Source organism: Myotis davidii, unplaced genomic scaffold (genome assembly GCF_000327345.1).
Source record: "Myotis davidii unplaced genomic scaffold, ASM32734v1 scaffold246, whole genome shotgun sequence".
Taxonomy (NCBI): Eukaryota; Metazoa; Chordata; class Mammalia; order Chiroptera; family Vespertilionidae; genus Myotis; species Myotis davidii.
In genome coordinates this window covers 367,660-381,829 of record NW_006296542.1, presented here as the reverse complement: position 1 = coordinate 381,829, position 14,170 = coordinate 367,660, and the positions used below count along the sequence as shown (strand labels likewise).

At 57.9% G+C, this 14,170-nt stretch overlaps 1 protein-coding gene across 22 annotated transcripts in view; it reads right to left on the bottom strand.

Annotated features, from left to right (window-relative positions):
* Positions 1-76: 76 nt before the first annotated feature.
* PLEKHA6 (pleckstrin homology domain containing A6) overlaps positions 77-14,170 on the bottom strand; it is a 142,557-nt gene continuing 128,463 nt past the window's right edge. For 17 of the 22 annotated variants that reach the window (XM_006771976.2, XM_006771974.2, XM_006771977.2 and 14 more), the window contains 10 exons: positions 13,447-13,586; positions 12,425-12,574; positions 11,021-11,150; positions 10,693-10,799; positions 9,722-9,898; positions 8,079-8,246; positions 7,867-8,000; positions 7,246-7,391; positions 2,240-2,363; positions 77-1,589 (listed from right to left, as the gene is read on the bottom strand). In XM_006771976.2, coding sequence (XP_006772039.1) covers positions 2,248-2,363; positions 7,246-7,391; positions 7,867-8,000; positions 8,079-8,246; positions 9,722-9,898; positions 10,693-10,799; positions 11,021-11,150; positions 12,425-12,574; positions 13,447-13,586 — 1,268 coding nt within the window. In that variant the 3' untranslated portion in view covers positions 77-1,589; positions 2,240-2,247. The remainder of the gene's footprint in view (positions 1,590-2,239; positions 2,364-7,245; positions 7,392-7,866; positions 8,001-8,078; positions 8,247-9,721; positions 9,899-10,692; positions 10,800-11,020; positions 11,151-12,424; positions 12,575-13,446; positions 13,587-14,170) is intronic. The other 5 variants (XM_006771971.2, XM_006771981.2, XM_006771963.2 and 2 more) reach the window with 4 other exon arrangements.

Below are 14,170 nucleotides of genomic sequence, written 5' to 3'. Positions count from 1 at the left end.
CGTCTGTAACCCCTCAGAAGCTTCTATCCTGAGCACCTAGGACAGTGCCTGGTACATAAACAGTGCTCGATAAATATTTGTTGAATGAGTTGTCACCTTTACTTGCATATGAACCAGTAACTGCCCCCGCCGTGAAGGAGTGAAGAACTGGGGGGAGATAAAGGGGTTGTTCTTAGGGCGGCTGAAGGTCAGGCTGGAGTCTCAGGCAGCAACTCTTGCAAAGAGGAGGCCTAGGAGCCAGACTGTCCAGCCGCACTCTCTCTCCTCCCTCCTTCTGGCTACATGCATCTCATGGAGGGCGGAGAAGAGGAGGAATGAGTTTGCTTCTGTCCCTCCCGCACTGGCCTCCCTGTCAGGTGGATCCCGCAAGAGTCAGCCAGAGGGAGTCCTTGGTACAGCTGCCACGGGTCCTCGTCTGGGGGACCGGGGTGTGCGGTGGGCCCTGGCATCTGGCCTCCCAGCTGGAGGCTCATTCCCTCTCCCCGGGCACACTGGCCACTGGCCCACAGCACACGCCAGAAACTGCCGCCAAAATGGTGAGGAGAGGCCTCAAGGCTGACCACACCCTGTACAAGACAGATCCTTCTCTCTTCCTGCCCCCAGCCCAGTACCGGAGACGGACACCAGGCCCGGGCCTACACAGGGCCCTGTGTGTCCTGGACTGTCCTACCCAGCCCCCTCATCCACCCTCCCCACCCATGCCAAGCACTTCAGCTGAAGGCCACCATGTGCTCACTGTAGGGGCCTCCTGGGGCCTCGGCATCGGCCTGGGGACAAGGTGGGGAGGGCCAAGCCGACAGTGTGGCACGGGACTTGGCACCACGCTAAGGCTCACCCGGGAAACCATTCCCATCCTCTCTCCATCTCTGTCCTCATTCAGCCCTGCCGCTTCTTTCCCTTCCTTTCCTAGGACCTCCCTTCCTGCTCCTCCCGCTTCCCGACCTCCCCAGACACTGCCCAGACCTGCTCTCTGTCCCAGCCTGCCCCGTCCCCCAGGGAGCCAAGGTGCCTCGCCCCATCTCTTGTCATCTTGTCTTTGGCTTGGACAGGGTGGTTCGTCTCCATGGGACCGCAAAGGGCACCCATAGCAGGGACCACAGCCCCGGGCACAGCGGGGGCCATGGGGGGGTGGCTGACGGGGAGGGGATGATGGCAGGTGCTGTCCTTGGCGTCAAGGAGGGTGGGAAGAGGCAGTGCCCCTCTGCTCCTCACCTCTCGTCCTAACCTAAGATGGTCCAGAGCATCTTCCCCACCAGGGTGTCCTCTCCATCAGGGAATGTTGCAGTAGGACCATCACACCCCAGCCATCAGGCCTGGGCGCCCTGTGACGTGGGCATCGGATGGGATGCTTTCTGCTCCATCTCAGGCCCAGGCTCAGGACCGGAGGGACCTGTCGGAGCAGCGAGGGCTTTGGGGCCGAAGCATCCGTGCTCCGTCCTCCGCCGGCAGCAGCCCTGGCCCGCAGGCTGGCTCTTCGCAGTTTTCCCAGGAGAGCAGGGGGGCTGGGCCGGGAGGGGCCGGGGTTCGCGGAGGGCTTCAGAAGGTGGCTCTGTGGAGCTTCGCGGCGGTGGCCTCCGCCAGGGCTTGCACTAAAGAAGAGGGACATCGGTAAGAAAGGGGCCACACAGGGCAGACTCCAGACACTTCTCCCAGGAGCGAGACTCTCAGACCTTGAGGGCCTGCCCCTCCCTCACCCCGAGAAGGAGAAACAGACCGCAGTCAAGTGCTCTCGGCTCGCCTGGCACTGGGTGCCCTGAGCTGGGGGAAATGACGGGGCACGGCCTTGGCTAGAGAGCCTGGCGTTATTTGAATTTACAGTGAGGTCTGGGATCAGTAAGATCTGGGGGAAACGGCTCTGGGTGCTCCTGAGGCTGGGAACCTCACAGGAGCTACAGGGGAGGGTGTCTGGGAAGTCCCCTCTGGATAGTGGACGAGGGAGGCCTCAGCTCTGTTCCATCTGCTTCCGGAGAAGCAAAGCCCATGGCATTGGCGTGGCAGCTCCAAGCAGCCGCCCTGCCAGCTGGCCCCAGTCCAGCACAGACACCGGGACCCAGCACGGGGCACCGGGACCCAGCACAGGGACACCGGGCTCAAGCATTGGGGTCTGGGGGGAGAGCGGCCAGGCACCGGGCAGAGGGGAGAAGCCATGCCGGAATGAGAGGGTGCAGATGGCTCAATGAGGGTGAGGGCAGGGGTCCCCCTCCCTGGGGTGGAGGAAATACAGTAGAAAAGTGCTTACGTCCAAACTCAGACCCGCATGGCATGGCTGCTGTCGGTGCCCCGTGGGGATTCAGACGAGAGGGGGTTGGCTGGTGAAGTCGGGGAGGCAGGGGAGGTGGGAGGGCTTGGGGTGGCGCATTGCACTGGAAACAGAAATGAACAGGGAGGTGAATGGGGGCGGGGGGGGGGGGCGGGGAGCAGGCAGGTCTTGCCCCAGAGGGCTGAGAGCAGGGCAGGCGACAAGCAGAGAGAACAGTGGAGCCTGGGGACCTGCCCAAGCTGAGGCAGAATGGCCTATGGGGCTCTGGGGCGGAGAACATGGTCCCGGGGTAGACCTGGCCAAATCCAGGCTCTGCTGGGACCCAGTGTGGCTGCGGCTGGGCCAGGCCTGGCCTCCGGGCCCAAGGCTCCCCTCCCACCAACAACGACAACGGGGAATTGGCACAAACCTCCATAATGTGCACAGGGAATGGGGTGGCACCTTTCTAGGGGGATAGCGCTCTGCTAATGATTAGCAGCGCCGGAAAGTCACTAATCCAGACCACCGCCCCCCTTATGATGATCGAAGTGAGGTGATCACCATGTTAACTGATTCCTTTAAAATGGAGGCTTCTGAGAGGCTGAGAGCGAGTTCTGGTAACTGTGCCCTGCCCTAGCTTGTTTGGCTCAGTGGAAAGAGCATCGGCCTGTGGACGGAAGGGTCCCAGGTTCGATTCCAGTCAAGGGCACATGCCCGGGTTGCGGGCTCGGAGATTCTCTCTCATCATGGAAGTTTCTATCTCCCTCTCCCTTCCTCTCTGAAATCAATAAAAACGTATTTTTTTAAAAAAGGAAAGAAATGTGTGCCCTGCTGGTTGAGACTCTGTGCACAATCCAGCGAAGGCAAACTGCCATCAACCCCTGAACAAATCCACGAGCCCTAAGGTGCTGACTTTGAATCAATGAGATTTTACTCTATTATCATCATTATTCCATGTTGAGAACAACGAGACGTTGCATTGTTAGGGACCAGCTCTATGCAATCCTGGCCCTTGTGCACCCGCGGCCCAGCTGCGCGGCCGGAGGGAGCAGAGCAAATGTCCTCACTGCGGCTCAGAGCACAGCCAGATCCTGCCAGGGTCTCACGTTTACTCTGAGAGGGATCTTGGCATTAAACTTCTGCTCCCTGCTCCCCCCCTACCCTGGACCTCGTCACCTTCCCTGCCCTGTGCAGGAGACAGGGCCAGCGCACCGCCCATCACCTATGTGCACACCCCCACACATGTACTGGAGCAGGAAGTCGCGTCTGCCCACACACAGCACGGACTTTGTGCATGGGATGCAGCTAAACTGTATCCTTCCTTACTGCACACAACTCAGATTCCTGTGTGTGTGTGTGTGTGCGCGCGCATGACTCAGCACACCTATAACTTCACATTCAAACGCATTCACGGATGCTTTCGAAACACACATTCCTGTGCATGTCTGCATCGCATGGTGAGCTCTGGCAGCTCGGTTTCTAAAACAATCAAAAACTCAAAAGCTAAGCAAGGACCGGCTCAAGGAAGCCAAATGGATGTTACAATGTACGCAGGGAGTTCTTCGAGCTCCTCGGGGAGGCGCTCCTTCGAGTCCAGGGACCCTGAGTTACGCACAACTCGAAGGTGCTGACTGGCTGGGGTTCCAGCCAGTGGGAGGGTGAAAACAAGAAAATTAGAAAAGAAAGAGTAATTGAGGGACCCATGACATCCATAAGAAGGCCCAACCGAAGAGATGGCAGAAAGTAGACATAACTTTAAAAGTGTGACAGCTTGGGGGCGTTTAACGTAGCTACAAACAGGTCTGAACCATTTGAAACCCCTCAGGGCAACCCTTGACAGAGGCCAGCTAAGTAAGGCTATTTTTAATGACACTAAAGCAGTAAGAGCAAGCAAGACTAGCCGAAACCGGTTTGGCTCAGTGGATAGAGCGTCAGCCTGCGGACTGAAGGGTCCCAGGTTCGATTCCGGTCAAGGGCATGTACCTAGGTTGCGGGCACATCCCCCGTCGGAGATGTGCAGGAGGCAGCTGATCGATGTCTCTCTCTCATCGATGTTTCTAACTCTCTCTCTCCCTTCCTCTCTGTAAAAAATCAATAAAATATATTAAAAAAAAAAGAGCAAGCAAGACTAATTATGTCAAATAGAACCTTTTTAAAAAGGCAGAGAAATACTAAATATATAATAGAAATACAGCCATTGAACTAAAGCTCACATATGCAGCAGGTATGTACTGGACAGACGAGGTATTATAATTGTGCTCACAAGTCCTGCCACATCTGCACGCACCGATAACCAGTCACACACACTCACATTCATGAGACCTCCCCCCCCACCCCACACAGACAGATGTTCACAAATATTGCAATATATACACCGTGCACAAAACATACACAAACGTTTTTATCATCCCCCGTTCTGCAAACAAAGCCAAGCACACACGAACACGTGCATAAAAGCTACCCCCACCCTGTATTGGGCCCCCTAGACACATACCTACACGCCGACAGCTCACCACATACACCTGTGCTCATACATAACCGGTCTCCACACAACACCCGGAGACATTCTGCACACACGTACACACATACACACACACTCCTATATTTGTACTCAAACATTCCCTCCCCCACACACCGCACACTGGAATACACACAAATACATGCGCATCTACAAACAGTACTGATTCAGACACTGTCCATGACCTCATGCCATGTCCACGACCTGAAAACTGCCACGCCTTCTGCCACAGTGCGGACTTGTGTCCACGCTCACCGGGTGTTGGTGCCCAAGCTGCCACACTCGTCACTGACCACACCATCCGTGCCGCACACCCACACTCAGGCACTGTCCTCACGCCCATGCCCAGCACCCCATGCACACAGGCCCCCAGCATGGACGTTGCCCACACTATGTGTGCCCAGGGACAATCCTTGCTGTGCCTGGCAGATCAGCCGCTCTGGGCACCTGGACCGTAGACTACGGGTGGTGGGGACAGTGGGCAAAGTCTGAGGTCTGGCCTTCCACAGCCATTTTTTAAACAGTTGGGGTTTGGGCAAAACCCAGGGACCGTGTGCTCTCAGTGCACAGGCCCTGAAGTGTAAGCGTGTGTGTGTGTGTGGAGGGAACCTGAGAGGCCCGGCTGGTTTTGTTTCCCGGGGACCTCTGGCTGGGGAACTGTAGGAGAGAGAGCCAGGGGCTGGGGCAGCGGCGGAGGGAAGGATTCAGAACAATATTGTGTGCTCTAACCTCGAAACAGGAAGTTTCCCTTTGCCCAGAGCGGGTGGAATTTGATCTTTGGAGGGTTCAAGTTCCTTTTACAGCTGAACTGCAGCAAGGTCTGACCGGGACCTCCTGGCAGCCAAACTGGTTCTGCTGCCTCTGGCTACAGCATTTCCCTTGCCCTCAACTCCAGCCCAAAGGTAGCCTCTCTCTGAAGTATCTCCAGGGGCTTCCGCAGGACACCCGGCTAATGTCCACGACACCCCAAGTGCCAGTAGGTTCTTCCTTACATCCTTATTGTACCCTAAAAGCTGCTGGTTTCTGAAAAGATCCATATTGAAAATAGCTACAAAAACACAAATGGCTCCTATTCCTATGTCAGCCATTGCTATTTCAACGAGCACTAACTACGACCATCACCACCCCCACTACTACCCCAGCTGGCAGGAGCTTACTGAGCACATACTGAGTGCCTGGCCCTGTGCTAGGGGCCTAGCGCACACTGTGTCCGTCCCTCACACCACCACACAGGTGTCTCCATTTGAATTTTACAGAGGAGGGGCTGGAGCCTCAGGTAGCCAGAACTCAAACCCTCGTAAACGCCGCCATGAAACGCCATCCCCTCCACTGACTCCCACCCGGCTGCTGTACCTGCGGCCTGTGCCCTGTCACTGCTTCCTGGACCAAAGTCATCAAACCCGGCATCTTTCCAGGGCATCCCTCCTGACGGGCCCCAAAGCCCCCTCTGTTCCTCTCCCTCTCCATCCTAACCACCTTGTCTTGAGGGGAGACAACAGTTCATCTTCCAGCCTTCATGGCTCAACACTGTCTCTCCTCCACCATTCGTGCTCCCGTTCAGAAAGAATCCCTTTAATTCTTCCCGCCTTCACTCATCTCGTTCTTGCCTATTATACTCTCGTCTCCTCCGGGCGATGTCTCAGGCCAAGGAGAACGAGTTCTGTTGACTTTGACCTCACGGTGTCCATCTGGGACCTGCTGCCCTTGGACCCGTGTGAGTCAGCTCCTCAGACTCATCTTTTCTTAGCAGAAACATGGGCTGGGTCAGTAGCCCACGTGGTGACTGTCGGCACGTTCAGCTCCTTGGTTGCCCGCACGCTAGTTCTCATTCTTCCTCTCCGCGTGCAGCCAGAAGGGGAAGTGAGCCCTCGCCGGCTTGGCTCAGTGGATAGAGCCTCAGCCCGAAGGCCGAAGGGTCTGGGTTTGATTCAGGTCAAAGGCACGTATCTTGGACACAGGCTCAATGCAGGAGGCAACCATAGGTGTGTCTCTCTCACATCAATGTTTCTCTCTCTCCCTCTCTCTCTGTGTCTCTCCCCTTCCCTTCCACTCTCTCTAAAAATCAATGGAAAAATATCCTTGGGTGAGGATTAACAAAGGAAAAAAAAAAAAGAAGGAGAAGGGAAGGGTACTCTGGAATACCCGGCCCTCACCCCTCAACTGGTAAATACTTTGATCTTTCCCAGTCAAGACAGTTGTCACCTTTCTCTGTGCTTCCCAACCTGCCCAGGTAGAGGGGCTCCCTGTGCTCCCTGCATGGCCATGGCCATCCCGCCATACGGAGTGAGGAGGGTCGTCATGGCTCTGCGCTCCTGCACCAGCAACTACGGCCTCTGTGCGCCCTGAGCCTAGCACAGTGCCTGGTGCCCAGTAAATGCTCATCCTGCCGCGCCCTGTTCCTCTCTAGCCCTGACCCCTGACAGCGCTGTGCCTCCTCCCCTACGTGGTCAGCCGTCTCCCTGGCGGAGCGAGGCCCAGCCCCTCTCACCAGACAGCATGCGGCCCCTGCGGGAGGCCTCGGTCGCCAGGGCGCAGGAGATTTCAATCCGCTTCTCCTGCTCCTGCAGCTGGCTCTCTGAGTCCTGGGGCACGTCCACAAGGTCCCCCTCGCCGGCGGGCACCACGTTCTGCATACTGAGGAGGCACAGACACAGACATGGTGGGGGGACAGGATGTCCTGTGGGGGGACCTGTGGACTGAGGTTGGTGGGGGGGTGGGTAAGGGCATGTGCAGGCTCTGGTCCCCAGCAAGGCTGTCCCCAGAGATGAGGAGCCCTGGCAAAATGCATGTTGGGACCCTTACCCATGATGCTTTAAAATGAATTAGAAGGTTCAAGTGCACGTTTAGGGCTGCCTGGGAGGGGAGAAGTCACAGAGGCAGCCCCTCGGTGTGTCTGGATGAGAGCATGTGCGTGAGCTCACGGTGCTCTGGCCACCCACGGGCAGCTCCTTGCCCCACTGGAGGGCCAGGCCCAGATCGCTGCCCTGAGCCACTGCCTCCATTCGCTCCACTCTGGGGGAGCCTGGGGTCCCCTCGAACATGGGTTGGAGTGCTGGTGTCCTCGGTGCCAGGGGGGCAGAAAAACCGGAGGTTCCCCCAGGCCAGTTACCTGGACTTGGCAATGAGCGTCTTGATCCTTTCCACCTTCTTCTGCTTCTCCTTCAGCTCCTCGGGGCTCAGGGGTGTGTCCGGCTCCAGGTCGATGTACCGCTCAGGGATGAGGACTTTGTCGGGGGTGGAGAGCTATGGAGGGACTGCGGTCATCTCTCCCTCTGTCCCTCCCAGGGCCTCCGCCCGCCCTGCCCCCTGGGCTCTGCTCACCTCCTTGTTGATGTCCACGTCGTAGTGCTGGGGCTCCAGCTCCATCTTGCGAAGCCGGGCGATCTCCTCCCTCGGCGTCTCGTAGGCCTGCCCGCCAGGCTCCTCTGCCCGCAGGGCGGCCTCCAGGTTGGAGATGTCCACCTCATGGATGCTGCGGTGACGACGCACCTGGGGACGTGGGCACCTCCACTTCTACCTGTGCCTCCGGGGAGCCCTAACCATGCGTGCCCCCGCTGTCCCTGCCCGGCTCGCTGCCACCCCATGGCTCCCACTGCAGAGCCACCCTGCCTACTGCCTGCCCGAAGCCTGCCAGTCTGCCAGGACCCGGAGGCAAGACTTCATCAACATTTCTCACCAGCATTCGTCCCCCCGCCCGCTGTGCCCTTTGTTCGCCTCTTGTGGCATACATTTGGGCAGTTGGTTCAGTGTCTTACACTCAGTGTCTCTAATCATTTCCTATTATTATGCAAGTTCCAATCCACCAACTGGAATGTAAACTGTCGGAGGGGAGGGTTTATGAGTCACAATTTTTGCGTATTTCAGAAAGAAAAATCAGGCAGATGCCTTGGGCTCCTCCCAGCTCTGCGCTTAATGGCTGTGTGGCCAGGACTCCCTTAATTTCTCGTGGCTTGGTTTCTCTCTCTCTAAGGATAATAGTTCCTAACCCCGAGTTATTGAAAGGACTAGACCAGCGGTTCTCAACCTGTGGGTCATGACCCCTTTGGCAGTCGGACGACCCTTTCACAGGGGTTGCCTAAGACCATCCTGCATATCAGATATTTACATTATGATTCATAACAGTAGCAACATGACAGTTATGAAGTAGCCACGAAAATAATTTTATGGTTGGGTCACAACATGAGGAACTGTATTTAAAGGGCCAGAAGGTTGAGAACCACTGGACTAGATGGAGAACGTGAAAGGGACTGGGAACTGGACTGCGCCATGCAACGCTGAGCTGGCACGATGATCGTCAGGACACTCAGCCCAGTGCCAAGCCCACAGCAAGTGCTCTGGAAACGGTTGTGAGTGGTGGCCACTTGTGGGCGGTGGATTGCATACTGCCCTCTGGTAACTGAATGGTATGTAATTTGTTTCAACCAAGACAATCAAGGCATTCCGTGGGTGAGTGAGTTTTCTTTAAACACAAAGGAAACACCCAGCCCGACTGGCGTGGCTCAGTGGTGGAGTGTTGACCAATGAACCAGGAGGTCACGATTGGATTCCCAGTCAGGGCACATGCCAGGGTTGTGGGCTCAATCCAATGTGGGCATGCAGAAGGCAGGGGATCAATGATTCTCTCTCATCTTTGATGTCTCTCTCATCATTGATCTCTCTCTCTCTCTCTCTCTCTCTCTCTCTCTCTCTCTTATTTCCTCTATTTCTCTCCCTTTCTTTCTGAAATCAATACAAATATATGAAAAAAAAGAAAAAAGGAAAGGCCTGTAGCAGGATTGATCTCCTTGCCCGGTGGGCAGAAGCCTCCCAGGTCTCCCAGTGCCCAGCTTAGGTCCTCCCCGCCCTCCCTCTCTAAGCCCCAGCCTACCCCCAGGACTCCAGCCCAGGCTGGCCGCACCCGCACCCGGGAGTAGGCGGTGGTGACCACTGTCAGGCCACGCATGGGGGTGGCTGGGAGGACCTACCACTTTGTAGGCTGGCCGGGGGCTGGGGTCGGGGGCAGGGCTTGCAGGAAGCTGCAGGCTCCTCCGCTTCTCCTTCATGGAGCCGCTCTGGTGGCGCCGCATGCGGTCGATCTGCTCCTCCACGCTCATCTTCACCTTGCCCTCGCCCGGGAACACCGCGCTCTTGGGGCGCTCCTGCTGCGGGGGGAGGCGAGGCTCTGAGAGGCGCAGGTCCTCCACCAGCCTTTTCAGCTGCCCTAAGGTTTCCCTTCCTTGGGAAGCTTGCCTGCAGTCAATGGAATAGCGGTCCCCGGAAGCTATGTCCAAGTCCTGACCCCCAGGACCTGGGAGTGTGACCTTATTTGGAAATGGGGTCTTTGCAGGTGTGATTAAATTAAGGGTCTCGAGATCATCCTGAATCAGGGCCACCCTAAAATCAATAATGGGTGTCCTCATGGGAGACAAGAAGACACAAGGAAGAAGTGATGTGAAGGTGGGGGCAGAGACTGGAGTGATGTGTCTACAAGCCAAGGACACCAAGCAACAACCATCTGCTGTGGTGGGGGTGCGGGGCGTGGCTGGACCTCCAGTGCAGACTTCTGGCCTCCAGGACTGTGAGAAAATAAACTTCCGTGGGGTAGCTACCAAGTTCGTGGCATTCTGCTCCTTCTCAGCGGCCCCAGGACTCCGACACACTGCTCTGGCCAGCACACGACTCTGACCACTGGTTTCTGCCACCTCTGTGTCTCATCGTCATAATTTTGTTCAGTACTTTTTTTAAAATCTTTATTGTGCACACATTCCTGTCCCTTGGCACGTCTCCTTGAAGGAGACCCCCTCGGCTGGGGCTGCTGGCCTTCCTGCTTATTCTGTCTTCTGCCTCCAGCCCTGGGTTTCTCGAACAGGAGCGGCAGATGGTGGACACTCAGGGCCCCTGGGTTCCTGGCCTGGCTCAGGCCCGCCAAGCCCCCAGAGCCTGCAAGCACACTTACCCGGGCAGAGAGGCCATTGGGGAGCCCGTTAGCATTCCTCCTCACCACCCCAGAGGGGGTCACCTCTTCCTCAGCAGGCGACTTTGTCCGCGGGGGCACAATGCCAACTGCAGGGAGACAGAGCAGCCAGTGGGCCTCGTGGAGAGAGGAAGGGGGAGAGACGGGGCGGGGCTGCTTCTCAGAGAGGCTCGGTCTCAACCCCCCCACCCCCCTTCTGTGGAGAAGACCAGCCTGGCAGGTGAGCACTCCATAGGTATGAGTGAGCTCCGCCCTACACTCCTCTCTGACCCTGAGCCTTACTTCTCAGGGAAGGTGGGGCAGGAGGTACCTTTGTTGAGAGCTGTCTGCTTGTCTGCCTCCACCTCTTGCCGGGTAGGCACGAGGCTGATGTCCCTAGACGTGTCCGGGGGTGAAGTCTGGTGGGACTCTCTCTTGCTTGGGTCATAGCTTGCCTTGGGCTGGAAGGAAGGATGAGGAAGTGTTTAATGTGCAAGTGACTGCCAGGAACTAGGCCCCGGTGGTAGTTCTTTGTTTAGCAATGGTTGGCATGCAAACCCTTGACAACCCAGGACAGGGCTATGCTGCGTGTGCCAGCTGTGAAGTGGGCATGGAGGCACTAGGCTGGGCAGGGCGAGGTCCTCGGGGAAGGAGGGCTCACGCCTCCAGGAGGCCCCTCAACCCAGCCAGTCCCCTCGGCAAGCACCAAGAGCGCGGACTCTATGTGAGCCAGAGAGGAGGGCCATCAGGCCAAGGATCGCTGAGGACGCTGTCAGGATCCTACCCAAGATCTGAGCAAAAGAACCAGGCGACCTTTGGGACCAAGACTCTGGGGGCAGGAAAGGGGCACTTAGCTGGTGGCTCATATAATCATGAGACCAGAAGGGACCCCAGCCATCATCTGCTCCATTCTGTGCCTGCCCCCCGCCCCCCTGCACCCCTCCGTGCAGTTGAAGAATCTAAGTCCCAGGGAGGACCACAGAGAAAGAAGCCTAGGCCAGAGCTCGGAAATCTCCACTCCAGCCCCGCTAGAGGGCACGGCAGGTCACACACCCTGCCTTCACCTGTGACATGCAGTGCCGTTCCCGGCCCTGCCCACCTTGCTGGGCAGACCTGCAGGGCTACGCACACACCAGTAGCTGAGACGAGAATACAAGTTTCCCAGTTTCAGGCACAGGACTATTTACTCACCATGCAACCTCTTCCGAGCCTAACTGCAGGCCTCTCCTGGATCTTCGCTAGGGATCCAGGCGAGAGGGGAGGCCAGAACAGGGGAGAGGGGGCCTGTGCCCTTATATTCCAGGGGGAGGTGAGCCCCAGAGAGGACAGAGGCAGAGACAGAGAGAGCAAGGGGAATTGGGGCCTGGGGTGGACAAGGGCAGGACCAGTATGTGTGTGGGGGTCCCTTGATTCCCATCATCTGGTCATGCTGGTAGGGAGGGGGCCATGCCACCACCCATAGCCAGGGGCCCCCAGGAGCCGGGGCACAGGGCAGAGCAGCAACTCACTTCCCCGTTGTCCACAGAAAGCAAAGAGGGGAAAGGGGGCATGTGAGTGTCCCCGCCAGCCCTTTCCTTATTCCAGAGTTTGACCAGACAGAGGGCCCAGCAGAAGTTCAGTGCGGGGGGTGAACACTGGCACGGAGAAGTGACTCCCTGCCCCACCTTGCCCCTCGCCTGGCCTTCTGTCCCATTCCCTCCACCCCTGCCCTCCAGGACCCAAGGGTGCTGGGTACCTGGCCCCTGGCGGTCTCGCCACTGCAGTGCCAGGAAGGGGAGTTGGGGTATGGCCAGAAGTGGCTCTCGCTAGGGAGTGGAGGCACGGTGGGAGGAGACTCCAGGGGCACGTAGGCTTTGGGGAGGGGGGGCCGCGGTGGGCCGGGCTCCTGAGGCAGAGAGAAGCCAGAGCATTAGGAGGAGCGAGAGCAGGCGCTGTGAGAGCAGGAGAAAAGAGCGTTAGCAGAGGCAGGTGCCACCGCGGAGATCCGGGGCCCTGGACCCAAACTCCCACCTGTGGCCTGGACACGGCTGCCTGCAGAGCTGGCGCCCCTCCCCGAGCCACCTGCGTACCACGCCCATCACTCCCCAGCTCTTCTCCAAGGTTCTCTCCTCACTGCCTCACCGTCACTCCGACACCTCCCCACCCTGTCCCTGTGCTCCCCCAGCCCCTCTGCCTGCGACGGCCTGTTCCTCTACCTGTGCGAACGCCTCAGGCCCAGTTCCAGTCCCACCCTCTCTGGAACAGCACAGCATTTACGGTCTGAACCACGTGGTTCAGCACTGAGACACGCAGCGCCACGTGCCTGAGGCTGGTTTGCTGTCTAGCGGCCTCGGTCCCCACTGGGGGCTGGGCTCTCTGAATGGAGGCCGCAGGCATGCAGGGGTGCCCCGACAGGGCCTCCTGCCACCCTCTCCCGCCATAGAGCCGGTAAACACTTGCTGATTGACTGACTAGGAAAGTGTCCCCCAGACCTCACCCTGTCACCCCCTGGATTTAAATTCCGATCAAGTGCTTAGTATCTTTGCTCCCCGTCCTGGTGCTCCGGAAGGAGGCCAGGGAAGCCGGTGAAGACGAGAGCAGGTACAGGAGAAATGGGAGGGTAGATCACACACTGGAGGTGAGAACGGCCCCTCAGGCAGAGGCACTGGGACTGCAGGCCTCTGGGGAGGACGGGGCACAGAATCTGTGTGGTTTCAGGCAAATGAGGACCTGGTCCTCCCTCCCCCATTCACCTTTGACTCCATTTCATCAGCTTACCTCATTGGACCCGGACTTGGTGGGGGAGCCCTGAGAGCCAGACACCAGGGAAAAGGGGCTCAGGGGGCTGGTGAGGCTGGCAGAGCTGAGAGGGCTGGCAGGGCTGTTGGAGCTGTAGGTGGTCGAGGGGCCAAGGCCTCCTTGGGGAAAACAAGAGGGGGAAGATGAGGGTGGGCAGGGGTATGGCCTGGGGTATGGATGGGCAGGATTCAAGGATGTGGGAGGGTCCCCTGAGCCTGCCAGAGGGACTTCTATATGGGCTGGGTCACAGCTGGGAGCTGCGGCACAGGGGAGAGGATGTCAAAGCAAGCCAGCCCTAGGCTGAAGGAGGACACTAAGGTAGAGGCCTCAGACCACCCAGGGGCCCGGGGGTTTCAGGGCCGGGGACGCCCAGCTGCTCTTTGACCTTTTCTGGGGAGAAATCTAGGGCAGTGGTCGGCAAACTGCGGCTTGTGAGTCACATGCGGCTCTTTGGCCCCTTGAGTGTGGCTCTTCCACAAAATACCATGTGCGGACGCGCACGTACAGTGTGATTTGAAACTTTGTGGCCCATGCGCAGAAGTCGGTATTTTGGGAAGAGCCATCTATTTTGAAGAAGTGGAGTTAGAAGAAGTGGGGGGTGTCAGTTGTTCGGGAGACGGGAGATGCGCAGGCAGGCCACGGGATATGCAGCACGATTCATGCACGAGTTGAGTGAGCCAGAGAGTTGGAAGGGGTCGCGCTC